A 20,140-nucleotide genomic window follows, 5' to 3' on the forward strand; every position below is an offset into this window, starting at 1 on the left:
AGTTTTACAAGTGTCCATACAATACCGCATGACAATTACTCGCGTATTATGATTTCCCCTAGTTTCTTTGCACCCGCGGCGACCCATAGTTTCGCTTCCTCGAGGATGATGTTGAGGACGATCGGGGGCGGTGCACTTTTATGTCAAAAGACCCTGGCATTCCTTTCGTTCCAAATTGCCCAAGAGACAAGCATGGTGAAAGAGGCCATGGCCTTGCGTGATGGAATATCCATGCCGGTTCTTCTATCCCACCACTCCTCAACGGATCCCGCCAAGTGCCATGTAGATATATCAACATGTTCAAGGCCAAGTTTTGCGACCAGCATGCTCCAGAGTCTGATGATGTAACGACATTTGAAGAAGAGATGTGGCCCAGTCTCGGGCTCTTGTTTGCAAAGCGGGCATAAGCCACAATTTTTCCATCCACGTTTTGCAAGTCCGTTGGCATTCCAAATTCTGTCCTGAAAGGCCAACCAAGCAAAGAACTTGCCCTTTGGTGGTGCCCAATTCTTCCTTATCATGCGGTCCAAGGGGGATATCACCAGGCCCAAGAATTGGGCCCTATAGGCTGAGGCCGCGGAGTAAACCCCATCATTTTTATGTTTCCACACAATCACATCATCTGCAAGCTCATCAAGGTGGAAATCATGCACGAGCATCCAAAGCGTGAAGAATTTTCGGATGTGGTGGACGGTGACAATATCTGAGGGCTTTATCTTAAGGATCCATGCATTATTCTTTAAGGCTTCCCTCACCTTCCATGTTTTCCTCGTCGAGGCCTCGTAAATAAGGGGAGCGATGTCTTTTGGTTTACGGCCAAGCAGCCAAGGAGAGTTCCAAAAAGGCGTTCTCGCTCCGTTCCTCACAATGATGGCGGTGGAGGCGTAGAAGAACTCAAGGTCCTTCTCGTCACAAGGGTTGCCCAGACCCACCCAGAGTTTGGATGGGTCTGTCCATTCATACCAAGGCCACCGCAGTCTCAGAGCACGCGCAAATTTTTCAATGCTGAGGACACCCAGACCACCATATTCCAAGGGACGACATACTACCTCCCAATTGACCTCGCACTTGGCCCTAGTGGTCTTGTCTGATACGGACCAGAGAAACACCCTCTCCATCTTATTGAGATTATGCAAAGTGCTTTGGGAGACGACCAAAGGGATGATGGAGTAAATTGCTTGGGAGGTGATGACGGACTTGACGAGCGATGTACACCCAATGGTGGTGATAGTATGTCGTCAATCATTAGAAAAAATTGCACCTGTCCGTTGCAAAAGCATAAACCACACAAGCAATGAGGCCTGATAGATTCTTGAAGGACTGGGTTAGGAAAATCACGAGCATACACGCACATGCATGGCCGCATCCAGTAGCGCGCCCGGGTGAACATAGCTAGCACACAAAACTAGTTCTCCATAGCCATGATGTGTTGACCGGTGCAACACTGAGAGAAGCGAGTTCCCAATCAGGATTATGTGTTTCCCAGTGTACCAAACATATCGAGGGTTAGGATAGACGGGGATCAGAGAGGTAAGGGTATGGACTTTCAGGGATTTGAAGGTCAGGATTCATTTGCGTCGACCTCTACAATCTCAGGGTTTATTTCGAACTTCACTCGCCTGGTGAATGGGCATGTGAGCATTAAGTGCATGATCGTCTCCGGTTCCTGGGTCTGCCTGGTGAATGGGCATGTGAGCATCAAGTGCATGATCGTCTCCGGTTCCTGATCACACAGCATGCATCGCGGGTGGTGCTGCAGGCCGCGGCGCGCGAGCCGCTCGGCAGTCCAGCAGCAGTCTTGGCAAGCCAGCCAATGAAAGAACTTCACTCTATGGACGGTTGCCCGGTAGCATGACTGGGCCGTGTATGTGCCACTGGTGGTCCAGCTCCAAAGTAGCTTGTCCGGCTCGTTGGACAGCTGAATGTGCTGCACCAAGTGCCAAAGCTTGAGATACTGACCGATCTCAGGAAGGCCAAGCAGACCTTGGATGTCACGCGCCCAGCCATTGTTGGTCATGGCCTCCGCCGCCGTTCTTGTCTTTCGACGCTGCTTTGGGATGCACTAAAAGAGCATGGGCACGAGCTCAGGGACGCCCTGGCCGCCAAGCCAGCGATCTTCCTAAAAAAGTGCGGTCCTTCCATCCCCGAGGGCCATGGTCGTCGAGGCGTAAAAGAGCGCGCGCTCCTCCCAGGTGAATTGCAGGTCCAGCCCTTGCCATGCTCTGTCCGTGTCTGTGCGCGCAAGCCATAGCCAGCGCAACCATGGCAAGAGCCCTGTGCGCTCCAGGTCCCGGACGCCCAACCCGCCATACTCAAGCGGTCGGCAATTCACGTGGCAATGACCACCGTGGGCATCCACACGGCCAGCCCATAGAAACCCACGCTGGATCTTCTCGAGCTGCTTTAAGGTTTTCTTCGAGGGCGCAAGCACGAGGAGTTGGTGGATAGGCATGGCGTTGAGTACCGACTTGACAAGCGCAAGCCGTCCGGCCTTCTTCATCAGCCAAGCCTTCCACGAGGGGAGCCGGCACGCCACCGCGTCAACGAGGGGTTGCAGCTGGGCCGTAGAGGGGCGGCGGGTGGTTACCGGGATGCCCAGGTTGGTGACCGGCAAGGTCGCGACGGGGCACCCAAGCAGCTCCACCAGCCCCGCAGCAGAGTCATCGCCATGTATGATCGTGACCGAGCTCTTGGAGTAGTTCACCCATAGCTCCGATGCCGTGCCGGACACGTCCAGGATGCCTTTGACAGCGGATATCTCCTCAAGAGTGGCATGGCAGAAAAGCATTACGTCGTCAGCGTAGAGAGAGATCGCCGGAATGGCGCGACGGGGTGTAGCTGCTGGAGGATGCCGGACTGTAGGGCGTGGCGCATCAACCTCCCAAGTGTGTCCACCGCCAACACGAAGAGCTGCGGGAAGGTGGAGTCGCCTTGCCTCAGCCCGCGGCGGTGCCAGATCGGCGGATACATAAGGACAATAACTATCAAGGCAGAGAACGCGCCATGCCTGGCCGATGACGAGCCGATTAATATATACCCATCCGGAGGGTGTACTGTTTCCTCGGTTCAGGGTCTCATTTTCAGCACAATGCCATAAGAAATTGGATTTCTAATAGCATCCAAGACAGCCAATAGAAATAATGTAATAACAGTAGTAGAACAGTTCACCCAACTCTAAACCAAAATTATAACAGAAATGTGCCAAAAGCATAAACCCTAATTGCCAAAAGAAGCAAAAAAATGCACAAAGCAAACAAAGGAAGCATAAATTAATGGATCAGATTTCTGGCTTGGAATCCCGGTGGGATTACAGTTGCGCACAGTATAATCATAGTCGATCATTTGGGGAAAGGATCCTCACTTCCATTCAGTTTCTCATTAGTGAAAACAAACGAAATCAAAAAAAAGGGTGGCAAAGATAACCAAAGATGGATCAGATTTCTGGCTTGGAATCCCGGTGAGATTACAGTTGCACACAGTATAAACATGGTCAATCATTTGGGGAAAGCATCCTCACTACCATTCAATTTACAAATCCAAACAGAAAATAAAGGTAAAATACCGGAAAAAAAAGAATAAGAAGGTGAATTACAAACGGAGAAAACAAAGGTAAAATACCAACAGAGAAAAGGGGGACACAAATTGTTGGGCGAGATGGATCAGATTTCTGGCTTGGAATCCTCTGATAAAGGATTACATTTGCGCACAGTATAATCATAGTCGATAAGCTGGGGAAAGGATCCTCACTTCCATCTAAAACAAGAAAGCAATCTCAGAACAGAAACTAAAACTCTAAAAGAAATGAAACATCACCAGAATTGATTTTTTACTGAACAAAACATCAACAAATCAAAATTATGTCTCGTCCACCAAATGAATGCAGGAACAAACAACAAAATCACAAATCAAAATAAAATCTCAAGAAAAGAAATAAGCACATTGTCTAATGCTACAAAATGTGCCAGAAGACAGGTAATAGGGCGCAGTTCAATAAAGCGCCATGTTGTTAATGCAGGCCTGTGTTTCCATTCATCTATGCTTTCCTCTATAGGATGACCTAACTGTTAACAACAGATCAGTCATCCAGTTGTGAAGCAGAGCCTCTCACTCAGCTCATATGAAGAGCAGAGGATTTATTCATGGTTTTTAGTGAACAATTATAAATACATGAAAATAAATAAATAAATAGATGTGCCACTATGATGTGGTTGCTTTCAATTGTTCAGTCAGTTAAAGATCATGTTCAGTTCGAGTCAGTTTAAGATCATGAGGTTGTTTTTCAGTCAAAACAGCTCTTGGAAAGATGTGCAAAAAATTCCCATGCTTCCATCAAACAAACACTTGGATCAATTCCTTTGTTTCGCTTCCATAGGATTCAAATGGGCAAGGTATATCAATCCGCCATCTTTTCTATTCCTATGAATAAAAGTAGCCTTGAGTCGGCTAAAGGTCATGTTCACTGTTTTTCCGATGCAAACATATTCATGTGTTTTTAAGCTTTCAGTTGCCAATGGTGTAACAATTGCGACCATGATCTGCTTCAAGTATTCGCATCCAAGATCCGAATAGCCAAGAGTACAAACAGGAAAGAGATCTGGATTCTGAAGAAGAATGTAAAGGAGAAAAAATGGAAAAAGAACAGACATAAAAACAGATCAATTTATCTTGGGGATAATCAGAAACATCAGAGAGATTCCCATTATAGACATAGTCTGTCATTAACCTGAAATTCAGGGTTCTGATGTCCCTGTCTTGTTATCATCATTTGCTTCCGTTGATCCCCAAACAAGAAATTTATTGCCAGAAAAGCAAAGAAATAGCAAACTACAGAAACCAAATCATGCGGTTCTTTAATTCCACAAAAAAAATCAAATTGAATTGAAACAGATGGATAATGTTCTTAAGACTACTAGACAAGCTTCAGAGAGGGAAGCCAGAGCCTCCCCTCAGCTAATCTGAAGAGCAGAAGATTCACTCTCCGGGCAATGCAACACCACAATTACCATTGTAATCAGACAAAGGGCTGCCTGAATCATCACTCGTTCCATCAAGTTCTGTAAGTGAATCTTCACAAAAGAAGATGCAAAAGAACCAGCAAAATTGTGATTCATTTCACGTACTGAACTGACCAAGCACTGATTGATATTGATAAAAATAGGTGTTCTTCCACACCAAGGTATGAGATGAACTGCGGTAGGCATAATGCTGTTGATAAACATAGGTGTTCTTCCACACCAAGCTATGAGATGGCACATCAGAACTTTAGAAGAACGAAAGTATTTAGTTTGATCATCACTAAACAAAACTGACTGAGCTTTCTGCAAGTTTAATCCTCCAAAGCACATGTAATGCTGGCTTTCTTCCACCAAATTAACGAGCTACAGAATCAGGAACTAAAGTCTAAGAAATAGAAACATGCACAATGTTAGAAATGTGCCAGAAGACAGGTAACATGATGCGGTTTTGATAGAGCGTCATGCTGTTTAATGCTGACCGGTGTTTCCATCCATCTATGCTTCCCTCTACAGGATGACCAAACTGTTATCAACAGGCCATCCTTCCAGTTGTGAAGCAACAAACAGAAAAACATTTTTTCCATCGTAAACTACAAGCAGAAAAAACATGAAAAAAATAGCAAAACTTGAAGAAGGCAAGAACAATATAATCAAGCATTTCCTCAGTTCAGGTCTCCAAAATACTTCCACACCATGCCATGAGATAGCGCATCAGAAGAACGAAAGTATTTAGTTTGATCATCATCGGACAGCTTTAAGCATTAGATCCAGTACAGAAAAAAAATCTCAGAAAGAAATTGTCCCCAGAACATTCAACAGATTAGTATTTTTTTGAAACAAGGCTGACACTTAAAATTCCACAGGTTTTGCTAAGCTTCAGTTGCAAATGATGTAGACAGGTGGCGTCTTTGAATCAACCTTAGTTGTATGCTAATGTTGATCTCAGTGATTTGTTTCACGTACTGAACTGACCAAAATATCAGATTGAGCAACAACACCTCCATTGCCATTGCCATTGTAAGGCCATCTGGAAGCTCCTTGGGTTGGATAAAGATCATGTTCAAGTAGAGCGAGGTCAATATGTTAATTGTTTTTGGATTAAAAATGTCTGTTCATATTCATGAAAATGTTATCAAGCTTCAGTTGCCTATTGTGTAACTGCTTTATATATCGCTGGATCAATCTAGCTGCATGCACAATGTTGCGGATGAGGCCGACCATGAGCTGAGCATTGCCATCCAGGATTTGAATTGCAAGAGAAAGAAAACCATATTCCAAAGAAGAATGATTGAAAAGGAGAAAAACAGATCAATTTAACTTAGGGAAATCAAAAACATCAGAGAGATTCCCATTATAGACGTAGTCTGTCATAACCCTGAAATTCAGGGTTCTGATGTCCCTGTCTTGCTATCATCATTTGTTTTCGTGGATCACCAACCAAGAATTCAACTACCATTTCACAAACAAAAAGGTCAAAATCAAATTGGGTATGAGAAACAAACTGATAAAAATGTTCTTAAGACTACTAGACCAGCTTCAGGGAGGGAAGCCATAGCCTCCCCCTCAGCTAATCTGAAGAGCAAAAGGTTTACTATCCGAGCAACGCAACACCTCCAATGCCACTGCAATGGTGAAGAGGCTGCCTGAATCGTCGCCCGTCAACTATAATGTTTTACAAAGGATATTAGTTGATGTTCTTAAGACTACTAGACAAGCTTCAAGGAGGGAAGCAGATCCTCCCCCTCAGCTAATCTTAAGAGCAGAAGATTTACTCTCCGAGCAACGCAACACCTCCATTGCCATTGTAATGGACAAAGGGGCTGCCTGAATCGTCGCTCGTTGGGTTTGTTCTGTAAGACTGAAAATTAGAAACAAAAATTCATTTGCTTATACATAAATCTAATGTCAGCAAACGTTAACTTCTCACAGAAAAAGAGTTTGAAGCAAAATGATTGAATAACAATTTGCTTTGTAGTGTCCGAAGGCAAACTTGGTAGACACAGCACGGGAGGAGCTGTCCATCCATAGGTCCCTCGGATGAAAAACAAAAGATTTGGATACTAATGTGATAAAGATGTATCCGTGGCAACAGATGTGACAGAACCAAAAATATCACACATCCACAAAATCCACGGCGTGTCATCACTGTGCGAAGATTAAAACTTTGTTAGATAAGACTCATTCAACACCTCTCTCCTGGGACCTTCGCCAGAAGAAACCAAATTGTGTATGAAACAGATAGAAAATGTTCTTAAGGCTACTAGACAAGCGTCAGTGAGGAAAGGAAAGCCACCCCCTCAGCTAATTTGTAGATCAGAAGAATTTAGATTCAACCACTGGTGTTTGACTTATTCGTAATAATCTTTATTAACTGATGTTATTTCTATAAAGTTCCTGGAAACATATATGATGTCGGTCTTTCTGACTCCATTTTATAAATTAGTATAATGTGTGCAGTTTAAAAAAAACTGCTTACCACCCGCAAAAAAAAACTGTTTATGTCAGGGTATTCTTACAGATGTGAAGGAGCGCAAGAAAGAAATACTGCAAAAAGAGTACAACAAAAAATAATCATTTCCATTTGCAACACTACACTAAAAATATGAAAATTTAACCAAAACTGTTTTTACATAGCTCCAAATTGCTTCAGCACCAATAGCGCATCAAGCAAAAGAACTGAAGTACTATTTAGTTTGATCATCATAGTACAAAACTGATTGATTGCTTGAAGAAAGTGATGTTTAAACAGATTCCTACCATCCATGCACATTGCACCCAACTTCCACCTAATGCAACAATTTGACAACACTTGATTTGCATTTACAAAATAACATAATTGCAACTGCAATAACAGTCCATCGGTTACTTCACTGCAATATCCATTCAGCCACATCTGCAAAATCCAAAGCACTGTAATGCTGGCTTTCTTATCAGCTACAAAATCAGGAACAAAATCTAAGAAATGTGCCAGAAGACAGGTAACACCACACGGTTTGATAGAGCGCAGTGCTGTTTAATGCTGGCTTGTGTTTCCGTTCATCTATGCTTCCCTCTACGGGATGACAAAACTGTTATCAACAGGCCATCCTTCCAGTTGTGAAGCAACAAACACTAACATTTTTTTCATCGCAAACTAAGAAAACATGGAATAAATAGCAAAATTAGCAATTATTGGGTAAGAACTATATAATCAAGCATTTCCTCAGCTCAGGTCTCCAAATTGCTTCCGCACAGCACCAAGATAGCACATCAGAAGAACGAAAGTATAGTTTGATCATCATCGGGAAGCTTTCAGCATTACATCCAGTAAAAAATATATCACAAAGAAATTGTCCCTCAAAACATTTGCATTGATGATCAGATAATTTTTTTCAGACAAGGCTGAAACTGAAAATGCAATAACACAAGGCTGCCTGAATCATCCCTCATCACAAGACTGAAAACTAGATTTATTCTTAATGTTGTAGAACCATTTAATGATTTGTTTTACATATTGAACTGACATTCAGTGTCCTGGTAAACAAATATGACCAGCCAAATATACATTCACAAGGACCCCATTTATTCATAGTATATTTAATGTTTTTTTACATCAGTTGTTTTGCTTCCATTCAAGTCAGAAAGGGCCATCTGGAAGCCTTGGGTTAGTTGAACATGTTCATTGTTCCTGTATAGCTTCAGTTGCCAATTGTGTAACAGCTGGATCTATCTAGCTGTACTCACAATGTTTAATGAGGCCAACCCTAAGCAGAGCATTGTCATCCAAGATCTGAATTGCAAACGGGAAAGTGAACGGTATTCCAAAGAAGAATGGTTGAAAAGGAGAAAAGCAGATCAATTTAACTTGGAAAGCGAAAACATCAGAGAGATTCCCATTATAGACGTAGTCTGTCATAACCCTGAAATTCAGGATTCTGATGTCCCTGTCTTGCTATCATCATTTGTTTTCATGGATCACCAACCAGAAAATTAAAAAACAGATCAATCAAATTGGTATGAGAAACATACTGATGATGTTCTTAAGACTACTAGACCAGCTTCAGGGAGGGAAGCCAGAGCCTCCCTCTCAGCTAATCTGAAGAGCAAAAGGTTTACTATCCGAGCAATGCAACACCTCCAATGCCACTGTAACGGTGAAGAGGCTGCCTGAATCATCGCTCGTCAGACTAAATGTTCTACAAAGTTTGTAATGAAGGACTATTAGATGTTCTTAAGACTACTAGACAAGCTTCAAGGAGGGAAGCAGAGCTCCCCCTCAGCTAATCTGAAGAGCAGAAGGTTTACTCTCCGAGCAACGCAACACCTCCATTGCCATTGTAATGGGGCATAGGGGCTGCCTGAATCGTCGCTCGTTGGGTCTTTTTTATAAGACTAATATTAAGGTACTAAAATTCATTGGATTATACATAAATTGAATGTCAGCAAACGTTTCCATCTCACAAAAGAGTTTCAAGCAAGATAATTGAAGAACAATTTGCTATATAATGTCCGAAGGCAAACTTGGTAGACACAGCACGGGAAGGGCTGTCCATCCATAGGTCCCTCGGATCAAAAACAGAAGATTGGATACTAAATGATAAAGATGTATCCGTGGCAACAGATGTGACAGAACCAGAATATCACACATCCACAAAATCCACGTCGTCTCGTCACTGTGCGAAGATTAAAAATTTGTTAGAGAGGCCTCAACGAGGGAGAATCACCACCTCTCTGCTGGGATCTTCGCCGAGAGAAAACGAAATTTACATACAAATCTAGCACGAATAGATCTTAGATCGAGAGAAAAGAAAACTGAATCTGAACAAGAATGGGCTGTCTGGCTGGACGGATGCTCGGGTAACCCTAAACCTATGAACATCACGCCGCCGCCAATGAAGCCGGCGGATCAATAGGTACTAGCTCTTCATGGCATCGATACCAGGAACGAAAAGAAGCTAGCACGAATAGATCTTTGGATCGAGAGAAAGAAAATAGTAAATCAAAAACAAGAACGGGAGATCTGGCTAGGTGGATGCTCGGTGAATACGAACCAGTAGTAAAGGTGAGCATCACGCCGCCGCCATTGAAGACGGCGGATCAATAGAAACTAGCTCTTCATCGCATCAATAATACCAGGAACGAACAAGAAGATAAGGAGAGGCGGAAGAAAAGAGAAAGCAAATGTCGAGGAGGACGGGCGGCGGCTGCGGGGTGGGGATTAGGGTTCGTTCACCTGGTCGTATAAATAGAGGAGGATGACGAGGAGGGGTTCGTAGAAACAATGGGCCGGGAAGGCGTGTTCGGCCTGTTCAAGGGCCGGCCACACACGTAGCGAGCCCATCTACTTGCCAGAAGTAGACAAAAATCACACACGGTCGGGAGAAGGCAAGTGCCAACGTTCGGCTGTGCCAGGTGGCGCCCTCCGGTTGGCTGCGGTGGGCTGTGCCAGGAGGTGAAGGTTTTCTTTTCTGAGACGGAGGCGAGGACCCGCTTAGACTAGTCACAATGGGGTCTAACTTAGACTAGTAACATCACATTTTATTAGGCTATATTACTATCTTCATAGTGGGTAGTAACATATGTGTGTTATCATGTTATGGTTTATTTATTAGTCTAATAGACTCATGTTGTCTTGATATGTGTGATGTTACAGTAACTAGCTAAGTTACCACCATCACCTCTCTCATCATTAAATATGTGCCATATAAGCAAAAATATCTTGAAAAATATGATGTTACTAGTGATGTTACTCCCACTGTGGCCAGCCTTAGTATTGTTAGATGGAAATGAATGCACAGCCTGCCACGTGGCACTTGCTAGTTGTGTGAGTGAGGTTCGTTCTTTTTTAAGATGGAGGTGAGGATTTTTTTTCTTTTTTTCAAGATGGAGATGAGGACCCACAAGTATGTGAATTCGGCACTATGACAAATATCGGTCATAGGCCCAGATGATAAAATTTCTTAGAATACCATACTTCAAGTATGGACCTATGTTATCATAATTAAACAAAACATATTGATGTGCTTGCAGCCATGACTTGTGATCTAAGGTCACTATATGCTTTCCAGCTAAAAACCGGCCCTTGTTGGTAAAATATGGCATAGTAGTTACATTGAGCTCAGGGACATCATTTCTGCATTTTTATTAAATCTAGTCTCACATCCTTGTAAATAACGAGAGCAGAATGTAATGGACTCGTCAAACAGATAGCCCTCTGCAATTGACCCCTCAGGATGGCTTTTGGTACAAACAAACCCCTTTAGCCTCATACTATTCCTATATAATATATACATAACATATATTGAATTATTTTTGAGATAAGGAAGAAACCATACGACACCAAGAAAATAGGTTTATGGATGATCTTTCTATCGGGTACATGTTGTTGTACTTTATTGGCCCTCCTAGCCTCACTTGGGTTGAAAAGATGAACCATAAGATCAAAAAATGATGACAGAAATATGGCCTCAAGAGTGCACAACGTCTCAGCCTTTTCTCCTCTAGCTTCTCCATATCACTTATGGAGGTGACATAAAAACATATTTTCTTGAAAAAACTACTGACACAAACCAATGCAACGTCGACTTTCTTTGGTAATGTGTCTTGAACAGTTAGCGGAAGCTATTTTTGCAGAAGAATATGGTTGTCGTCGCTCTTCACCCCAATGTTCTTGCTGGCAAAGAAGCCCATGGTGGCGTTAGGGTTGTCGTCGGCGGGGGGAGTAAGAAGGTGGCTAGATGAGGACGGGAGGCTGGAAGTGGATGAGCCCCCCACCCCTCCCCCGCGCGCCTAGATTAAAAAAGGACGCCCGCCATCGCTGACGCATGGGACCGCGGTTGGTGGCCGCCATTAATTACGACCATGTGGGGTGGTTGACCGGCCGACATGTGAGGCCGCGACGGACACTGAGGGGAAGCATTTTGGGTTTGGGTCGGTACGGACGCATTTTGGGTTTGGGTCGGCACGTTGGACTGGCGCTTTTGTTCACTGCGACCCAAACGGACATGGGCGGATTAAATGGGTCGCCCTGTTGGAGTTGCTCTTATGATATTATGACGCACAATTTTTCTTTGTGTGAAATGCACGTGGAGTTGTGTGTATGGGAAGACCGCTGACCGAGAGTTGTGACTATGTAGCTCTCTGACACTGCTTTGAAAATCACCTGCGTATATTAGCGCGACAGAGAAGTTCTCCCTCTGATTCCTAAATATAAGTATTTTTAGAGATTTCAAATATGCACTACATAGACGTATTTTAGTGTGTAGATTCACTCATTTTACTCCGTATGCAATCCATATTGAAATCTTTAAAAGGACCTATATTTAGAAACGAAGGGAGTATTAATCAAAATTTGTGTACTTGAGTGGGCAGCGGCGTACATATCGTCCTAGTATGTGTTTAAGATATACTAGATGATTCCCCGCGCGTTGCTGCTGGAAATATTGCTTAAAATTGTTGTTTTACTTAGCAAATTAACTCTCCTAATAGGATCAACAAAATAATAGAAAAATTATCCTGCTTTGACAACAACACTTTAGAATAATATACATCATTGTAGTGGTACATACATAGGCTCGATCCTCCTAGTTATATCATTCAACTTTGGCAAAAGCACTTTAGGATAGTGTTCCCTTTGTAAAGAAGTATAAGATCCTTTAGATTACATCATTGTAATGGCACATAAGTAAGTTCGATACTCCTAGTTATATCATTCAACTTCTAGGCGGTAGACGAACAATCAGATTAGATAAATATTACTCGTGGAAATAACTAATTTATTACATAGTAATTTCATGAGACATTCATATTCAGCAATACATGATAGTAAGACCTTTGCGAATGTGACCCTTCAGAGGGAACAACAAAAGTGGCATCAAGTGGATGATAGCATTGCCTTCCTCAATGGTTAAGTAACTTGGCAGATAAAATCTAGGATTATGCAGAAACACAAAGACACAAATGTATCAGTGAACATTAGAACTAATGTAGCACTTTTGCATATCTAAATTGGTTCTTTTCGGGATCTAGGATGTACCTAGAATCCTAGATACCGGTTACAACAATATCTTTGTGATTGGAGTAAAACTATGAAACCAGGGAGCTCTTTCGGTGTGATTAACAAAATAAATTGAGCAAAAATAGCAAGGGAATGCTCAACAAAGTAAAATCCTTGTCATAAGAGACGATAATGATTATAATTTTTGTCCCTGAAAAATTGTTTAGGATTTTCAGAACAATGTTCTCTGTTTGAGTGATCGGCTATCGACCATACGAATGATAAAACTGTAAAATAATCTTTTTATGAATCCATAGTACATGCTATTTACCATAAATCTACATGGAACACAAACAATGTGACTAATGAGTTAGTTGCGGGATGATGCAATATGGAATAAGTAAAGAGACTTGTCGGTAACGATATTGAACTAGGTATTGAGATACCGACGATCGAATCTCGGGCAAGTAACATACCGATGACAAAGTGAACAACATATCGTTATGCGGTTCAAGGAAATATGCCCTAGAGGCAATAATAAAGTTGTGATTTATATTGCCTTATACCATGATAAACATTTATTATTCATGCTAGAATTGTATTAACCGGAAACTTAGTACATGTGTGAATACATAGACAAACAGAGTGTCACTAGTTTGCCTCTACTTGACTAGCTCGTTGAATCAATGATGGTTATGTTTCCTAACCATAGACATGAGTTGTCATTTGATTAACGAGATCACATCATTGGAGAATGATGTGATTGACTTGACCCATTCGTTAGCTTAGCACGATGATCGTTTAGTTGTTGCTATTGCTTTCTCCATAACTTATACATGTTCCTATGACTATGACCATGAGATCATGCAACTCCCAAATATCGGAGGAACACTTTGTGTGCTACCAAACGTCACAACGTAACTGGGTGATTATAAAGGTGCTCTACAGGTGTCTCCGATGGTGTTTGTTGAGTTGGCATAGATCGAGATTAGGATTTGTCACTCCAATTGTCGGAGAGGTATCTCTGGGCCCTCTCGGTAATGCACATCAATAAAAGCCTTGCAAGCAATGTAGCTAATGAGTTAATTAAGGGATGTAGTATTACAGAACGAGTAAAGAGACTTGCCGGGGTAACGAGATTGAACTAGGTATTGAGATACCGACGATTGAATCTCGGGCAAGTAACATACCGATGACAAAGGGAACAACGTATATCGTTATGCGGTTTGACCGATAAAGATCTTCGTAGAATATGTGGGAGCCAATATGAACATCCAGGTTCCGCTATTGGTTATTGACAGGAGACATGCCTCGGTCATGTCTACATAGTTCTCGAACCCGTAGGATCCGCACGCTTAATGTTAGGTGACGATCGGTATTATGAGTTTATGTGTTTTGATGAACCGAAGGTTGTTCGGAGTCCCGGATGTGATCACGGGCATGACGAGGAGTCTCGAAATGGTCGAGACATAAAGATCAATATATTGGATGACTATGTTTGGACATCAGAATGGTTCCGAGTGAGTTCGGACATTAACCGGAGTACCGGGGGGTACCGGAACCCCCCGGGGAGTATATGGGCCCTAATGGGCTTTAGGGGAGAGAGGGATGGGCTGCCTAGGGCAGCCCCCCCCAAGGCCTAGTCTGAATTGGACTAGGGGGGAGGGGCGGTGCCCCCTCCTTCCTTCTCTTCTCTCTTCCCTTTCCCACTCTCCTACTCCTACTACATGGGAAGGGGGGAATCCTACCCCCGATGGGAGTAGGACTCCCCATGGCGCGCCATAGTAGAGGGCCGGCCCTCCCCCTCCTCCACTCCTTTATATACGGAGAGGGGGCACCCCATAGGCACACAAGTTGATCATTGATCTCTTAGTCATGTCCGGTGCCCCCCTCCACCATAATCCACCTCGATCATATCGTAGTTGTGCTTAGGCGAAGCCCTGTTCCGGTAGCATCATCATCACCGTCATCACACCGTCGTGCTGACGAAGATCTTCCTCGACACTCTGCTGGATTGTGAGTTCGTGGGACGTCACCGAGCCGAACGTGTGCAGATCGCGGAGGTGACGTACTTTCGGTACTAGGATCGGTCTATCATGAAGACGTACGACTACATCAATCGCGTTGTCATAACGCTTCTGCTTACGGTCTACGAGGGTACGTGGACAACACTCTCCCCTCTCGTTGCTATGCATCACCATGATCTTGCGTGTGCGTAGGATTTTTTTTTGAAATTACTACGTTCCCCAACAGCGGTTTGACCGATAAAGATATTCGTAGAATATGTGGGAGCCAATATGAACATCCAGGTTCCGCTATTGGTTATTGACCAGAGACGTGTCTCGGTCATGTCTACATAGTTCTAGAACCCGTAGGATCCATACGCTTAATGTTCTGTGATGATTTGTATTATGAGTTATGTGATTTGATGACCGAAGTTTGTTCAGAGTCTCGGATGAGATCGGGGACATGACGAGGAGTCTCAAAATGGTCGAGACATAAATATCAATATATTGGAAGGCTATATTCGGACATCGGAAAGGTTCCGAGTGATTCGGGTATTTTCCGGAGTGCCGGAGGGTTGCCGGAACCCCCCCCCCCCCCCGGGAAAAGTTGGGCCTTCATGGGCCATAGGGAAGAGGGGAGGCATCCCACAAGGGGCAGCCGCGCCCCCTCCCTATAGGGAGTCCGAATTGGACTAGGAAGGAGCGCTCCCCCTTTCCTTCTCCTCTTCCTCTTCCTCTCCCTTCCTTCCTTCCCCTTCTCCTCCTAGTAGGACTAGGAAAGGAGGAATCCTACTCCTACTAGGAGGAGGATTCCTCCTCCCTTGGCGCGCCACTAGGGCCGGCCGGCCTTGATACGTCTCCAACGTATCTATAATTTTTTATTGTTCCATGCTATTATATTAGCTATTTTGGATGTTAATGGGCTTTGTTTTACACTTTTATATTATTTTTGGGACTAACCTATTAACCGGAGGCCCAGCACAAATTGTTGTTTTTTGCCTATTTCAGTGTTTCGCAGAAAAAGAATATCAGACGGAGTCCAAACGGAATGAAACCTTCGGGAGCGTGATTTTTGGAACAAAAGTGATCAGAGGACTTGGAGTGGACGTCAAGCAATCAACGAGGCGGCCACGAGGCAGGGGGCGCCCCCTCCCCCCTCGTGGGCCCCTCGTGGCTCAATCGACCTACTTCTTCCTCCTATATATGTTCACATACCCCGGAAACTTCTAGGAGCACCACGAAACCCTATTTCCACCACCGCAACCTTCTATACCTAAGAGATCCCATCTTGGGGTCTTTTCCGGAGCTCCGCCGGAGGGGGCATTGATCACGAAGGGCCTCTACATCAACTCCATGGCCCCTCCGATGATGTGTGAGTAGTTTACCTCAGACCTTCGGGTCCATAGTTATTAGCTAGATGGCTTCTTCTCTCTTTTTGGATCTCAATACAAAGTTCTCCTTGATTCTCTTGGAGATCTATTCGATGTAATCTTCTTTTGCGGTGTGTTTGTCGAGATCCGATGAATTGTGGGTTTATGATCAAGACTATCTATGAACGATATTTGAATCTTTTCTGAATTCTTTTATGTATGATTGGTTATCTTTGCAAGTCTCTTTGAATTATCAGTTTGGTTTGGCCTACTAGATTGATCTTTCTTGCAATGGGAGAAATGCTTAGCTTTGGGTTCAATCTTGTGGTGCTCGATCCCAGTGACAGAAAGGGAAACGACACGTATTGTATTGTTGCCATCGAGGATAAAAAGATGGGGTTTATATCATATTGCATGAGTTTATCCCTATACATCATGTCATCTTGCTTAAAGCGTTACTCTGTTCTTATGAACTTAATACTCTAGATGCATGCTAGATAGCGGTCGATGTGTGGAGTAATAGTAGTAGATGCAGGCAGGAGTCGGTCTACTTGTCACGGACGTGATGCCTATATACATGATCATGCCTAGATATTCTCATAATTATTCGCTTTTCTATAAATTGCTCGACAGTAATTCTTTTACCCACTGTAATACTTATGCTATCTTGAGAGAAGCCACTAGTGAAACCTATGGCCCCCAGGTCTATTCTCCATCATACAAGTTTCCAATCTATTTTATTTTGCAATCTTTACTTTCAATCTATATCATAAAAATACCAACAATATTTATCTTATTATTTTATCTCTATCAGATCTCACTCTTGCAAGTGGCCATGAAGGGATTGACAACCCCTTTATCGCATTGGTTGCGAGGTTCTTATTTGTTTGTGTAGGTACGAGGTGACTCGCGCGTGGTCTCCTACTGGATTGATACCTTGGTTCTCAAAAACTGAGGGAAATACTTACGCTGCTTTGCTGCATCACCCTTTCCTCTTCAAGGGAAAACCAACGCATGCTCAAGAGGTAGCAAGAAGGATTTCTGGCGCTGTTGCTGGGGAGATCTACGCCAAGTCAAGACATACCAAGTACCCATCATAACTCTTATCCTTTGCATTACATTATTTGCCATTTGCCTCTCGTTTTCCTCTCCCCCACTTCACCCTTGCCGTTTTATTCGCCCTCTTTTCCTTTCGCCCTCTCTTTCCGTTCACTTTTTCTTCGCTTGTTTGCTTGTGTGCTGGATTGCTTGCTTGTCACGATGGCTCAAGATAATACTAAATTGTGTGACTTTGCCAATACCAACAATAATGATTTTATTAGCACTCTGATTGCTCCTCTTACCGATGTTGAATCTTGTGAAATTAATACTGCTTTGGTGAAGCTTGTCATGAAAGATCCGTTTTTTGGACTTCCTAGTGAAGATGCCACTACCCATCTAAAAAACTTTGTTGATTTGTGTGATATGCAAAAGAAGAAATATGTGGATAATGATATTGTTAAACTTAAGCTATTTCCGTTTTCGCTTAGAGTTCGTGCTAAAGCTTGGTTTTCGTCTTTGCCTAAAAATAGTATTGATTCATGGAATAAGTGCAAAGATGCTTTTATCTCTAAGTATTTTCCTCCTACTAAGATCATCTCTCTTAGAAACAATATTATGAATTTTAAGAAACTTGATCATGAGCATGTTGCACAATCTTGGCAGAGGATGAAATTGATGATATGTAATTGCCCAACACATGGTTTGAATTTATGGATGATTATACAAAAAAATTATGCCGGATTGAATTTTGCTTCTATAAATCTTTTAGAGTCGGTCGCGGGAGGCACTTTTATGGAAATCACTTTAGGAGAAGCTACCAAACTCCTAGATAATATTATGGTTAATTATTCTCAATGGCACACTGAAAGATCTACTAGTAAAAAGGAGCATGCAATTGAAGAGATTAATGTTTTGAGTGGAAAGATGGATGAACTTATGAAATTGTTTGCTAGTAAGAGTGCTCTTACTGATCCTAATGATATGCCTTTGTCTACTTTGATTGAGAATAATAATGAATCCATGGATGTGAATTTTGTTGGTAGGAACTGTTGGGGAACGTAGCAGAAATTCAAAATTTTCTACGCATCACCAAGATCAATCTATGGAGTAATCTAGCAACGAGGGGAAGGAGAGTGCATCTACATACCCTTGTAGATCGCTAAGCGGAAGCGTTCAAGTGAACGGGGTTGATGGAGTCGTACTCGTCGTGATCCAAATCACCGATGATCCTAGTGCCGAACGGACGGCACCTCCGTGTTCAACACACGTACAGCCCGGTGACGTCTCCTACGCCTTGATCCAGCAAGGGGAGAAGGAGAGGTCGGGGAAGACTCCATCCAGCAGTAGCACGACGGCGTGGTGGTGGTGGAGGAGCGTGGTACTCCAGCAGGGCTTCGCCAAGCACCGCAAGAGACGAGGAGGGAGAGGGGTAGGGCTGCGCCAAGAAGGAGATGTTCTCGTGTGTATGGCAGCCTAAAACCCCCACTATATATAGGGAAAAGGGAGGGGCTGTGCCCCCACCTAGGTTTCCACCCCTAGGGGTGGCGGCCAGCCCTAGATCCCATCTAGGGGGCGGCCAAGGGGGGAGAGAGGGGGGGCGCACCACTAGGTGGGCCTTAGGCCCATCTGAGCCTAGGGTTTCCCCCTTTTCCCTTCTCTCTTCGCCTTGGGCCCTGGTGGGGGCGCACCAGCCCACCTGGGGCTGGTCCCCTCCCACACTTGGCCCACGCAACCCTCTGGGGCAGGTAGCCCCACCTGGTGGACCCCCGGGACCCTCCCGGTGGTCCCGGTACGTTACCGATAGCACCCGAAACTTTTCCAGTGACCAAAACAGGACTTCCCATATATAAATCTTTACCTCCGGACCATTCCGGAACTCCTCGTGATGTCCGGGATCTCATCCGGGACTCCGAACAACATTCGGTAACCACGTATATCTATTCCCTATAACCCTAGCGTCATCAAACCTTAAGTGTGTAGACCCTACGGGTTCGGGAGTCATGCAGACATGGCCGAGACAACTCTCCGGTCAATAACCAACAGCGGGATCTGGATACCCATGTTGGCTCCCACATGTTCCACGATGATCTCATCGGATGAACCACGATGTCAAGGATTCAATCAATCCCGTATACAATTCCCTTTGTCTAGCGGTACGATACTTGCCCGAGATTCGATCGTCGGTATCCCGATACCTTGTTCAATCTCGTTACCGGCAAGTCTCTTTACTCGTTTCGTAACACATCATCCCGTGATCAACTCCTTGGTCACATTGTGCACATTATGATGATGTCCTACCGAGTGGGCCCAGAGATACCTCTCCGTTACACGGAGTGACAAATCCCAGTCTCGATTCGTGCCAACCCAACAGACACTTTCAGAGATACCTGTAGTGTACCTTTATAGCCACCCAGTTACGTTGTGATGTTTGGCACACCCAAAGCACTCCTACGGTATTCGGGAGTTGCACAATCTCATGGTATAAGGAAATGACACTTGACATTAGAAAAGCTTTAGCATACGAACTACACAATCTTTGTGCTAGGCTTAGGATTGGGTCTTGTCCATCACATCATTCTCCTAATGATGTGATCCCATTATCAACAACATCCAATGTCCATGGTCAGGAAACGTAACCATCTATTGATCAATGAGCTAGTCAACTAGAGGCTTACTAGGGACATGGTGTTGTCTATGTATCCACACATGTATCTGAGTTTCCTATCAATGCAA

The 20,140-nt window shown here is 43.8% G+C and overlaps 1 protein-coding gene, 1 long non-coding RNA gene, 13 other non-coding genes and 2 pseudogenes across 15 annotated transcripts; all 17 read right to left on the reverse strand.

The window, feature by feature from the left end:
- Window positions 1-2,119: 2,119 nt before the first annotated feature.
- On the reverse strand, window positions 2,120-2,788 carry LOC147992932 (uncharacterized). The gene has a single exon (XM_087539180.1). The coding sequence runs from the start codon at window positions 2,786-2,788 to the stop codon at window positions 2,120-2,122; it is 669 nt and encodes a 222-aa protein (XP_087395306.1).
- Window positions 2,789-3,272: 484 nt separating this feature from the next.
- On the reverse strand, window positions 3,273-3,367 carry LOC125533277 (small nucleolar RNA Z103). Its single transcript, XR_007294206.1, has one exon. It is a non-coding gene; the product is annotated as a small nucleolar RNA Z103 (small nucleolar RNA).
- A 61-nt stretch (window positions 3,368-3,428) lies between these two features.
- On the reverse strand, window positions 3,429-3,523 carry LOC125533282 (small nucleolar RNA Z103). Its single transcript, XR_007294208.1, has one exon. It is a non-coding gene; the product is annotated as a small nucleolar RNA Z103 (small nucleolar RNA).
- A 131-nt stretch (window positions 3,524-3,654) lies between these two features.
- On the reverse strand, window positions 3,655-3,753 carry LOC125533276 (small nucleolar RNA Z103). Its single transcript, XR_007294205.1, has one exon. It is a non-coding gene; the product is annotated as a small nucleolar RNA Z103 (small nucleolar RNA).
- Window positions 3,754-4,678: 925 nt separating this feature from the next.
- LOC125533353 (small nucleolar RNA R44/J54/Z268 family) lies at window positions 4,679-4,772 on the reverse strand. The gene has a single exon (XR_007294235.1). It is a non-coding gene; the product is annotated as a small nucleolar RNA R44/J54/Z268 family (small nucleolar RNA).
- Window positions 4,773-4,893: 121 nt separating this feature from the next.
- LOC125533376 (small nucleolar RNA snoR77) lies at window positions 4,894-5,029 on the reverse strand. Its single transcript, XR_007294256.2, has one exon. It is a non-coding gene; the product is annotated as a small nucleolar RNA snoR77 (small nucleolar RNA).
- Window positions 5,030-5,429: 400 nt separating this feature from the next.
- Window positions 5,430-5,576, reverse strand: LOC125533406 (small nucleolar RNA snoR137). Its single transcript, XR_007294283.2, has one exon. It is a non-coding gene; the product is annotated as a small nucleolar RNA snoR137 (small nucleolar RNA).
- Window positions 5,577-5,671: 95 nt separating this feature from the next.
- Window positions 5,672-5,767, reverse strand: LOC125533285 (small nucleolar RNA Z159/U59; annotated as a pseudogene).
- A 578-nt stretch (window positions 5,768-6,345) lies between these two features.
- LOC125533352 (small nucleolar RNA R44/J54/Z268 family) lies at window positions 6,346-6,439 on the reverse strand. The gene has a single exon (XR_007294234.1). It is a non-coding gene; the product is annotated as a small nucleolar RNA R44/J54/Z268 family (small nucleolar RNA).
- An 85-nt stretch (window positions 6,440-6,524) lies between these two features.
- Window positions 6,525-6,660, reverse strand: LOC125533374 (small nucleolar RNA snoR77). Its single transcript, XR_007294254.1, has one exon. It is a non-coding gene; the product is annotated as a small nucleolar RNA snoR77 (small nucleolar RNA).
- A 45-nt stretch (window positions 6,661-6,705) lies between these two features.
- Window positions 6,706-6,841, reverse strand: LOC125533371 (small nucleolar RNA snoR77). The gene has a single exon (XR_007294251.1). It is a non-coding gene; the product is annotated as a small nucleolar RNA snoR77 (small nucleolar RNA).
- Window positions 6,842-7,638: 797 nt separating this feature from the next.
- Window positions 7,639-10,360, reverse strand: LOC125531353 (uncharacterized). The gene is made up of 2 exons (XR_007293169.2): window positions 10,046-10,360; window positions 7,639-7,908 (listed from the first exon to the last, which is right to left on the reverse strand). It is a non-coding gene; the product is annotated as an uncharacterized LOC125531353 (long non-coding RNA).
- Window positions 7,976-8,121, reverse strand: LOC125533405 (small nucleolar RNA snoR137). Its single transcript, XR_007294282.1, has one exon. It is a non-coding gene; the product is annotated as a small nucleolar RNA snoR137 (small nucleolar RNA).
- LOC125533284 (small nucleolar RNA Z159/U59) lies at window positions 8,212-8,304 on the reverse strand (annotated as a pseudogene).
- Window positions 8,870-8,963, reverse strand: LOC125533351 (small nucleolar RNA R44/J54/Z268 family). The gene has a single exon (XR_007294233.1). It is a non-coding gene; the product is annotated as a small nucleolar RNA R44/J54/Z268 family (small nucleolar RNA).
- On the reverse strand, window positions 9,028-9,163 carry LOC125533373 (small nucleolar RNA snoR77). The gene has a single exon (XR_007294253.1). It is a non-coding gene; the product is annotated as a small nucleolar RNA snoR77 (small nucleolar RNA).
- LOC125533372 (small nucleolar RNA snoR77) lies at window positions 9,219-9,354 on the reverse strand. The gene has a single exon (XR_007294252.1). It is a non-coding gene; the product is annotated as a small nucleolar RNA snoR77 (small nucleolar RNA).
- Window positions 10,361-20,140: the final 9,780 nt, after the last annotated feature.

The sequence above is a fragment of the Triticum urartu genome, chromosome 1A (assembly GCF_056163025.1).
Source record: "Triticum urartu cultivar PI428250 chromosome 1A, HENAU_Tu73, whole genome shotgun sequence".
Taxonomy (NCBI): Eukaryota; Viridiplantae; Streptophyta; class Magnoliopsida; order Poales; family Poaceae; genus Triticum; species Triticum urartu.

Coding starts and splice junctions, on each gene's coding strand:
- LOC147992932 (XM_087539180.1), bottom strand. CDS start 2,788: ATGCTTTTCTGCCATGCCACTCTTGAGGAGATATCCGCTGTCAAAGGC.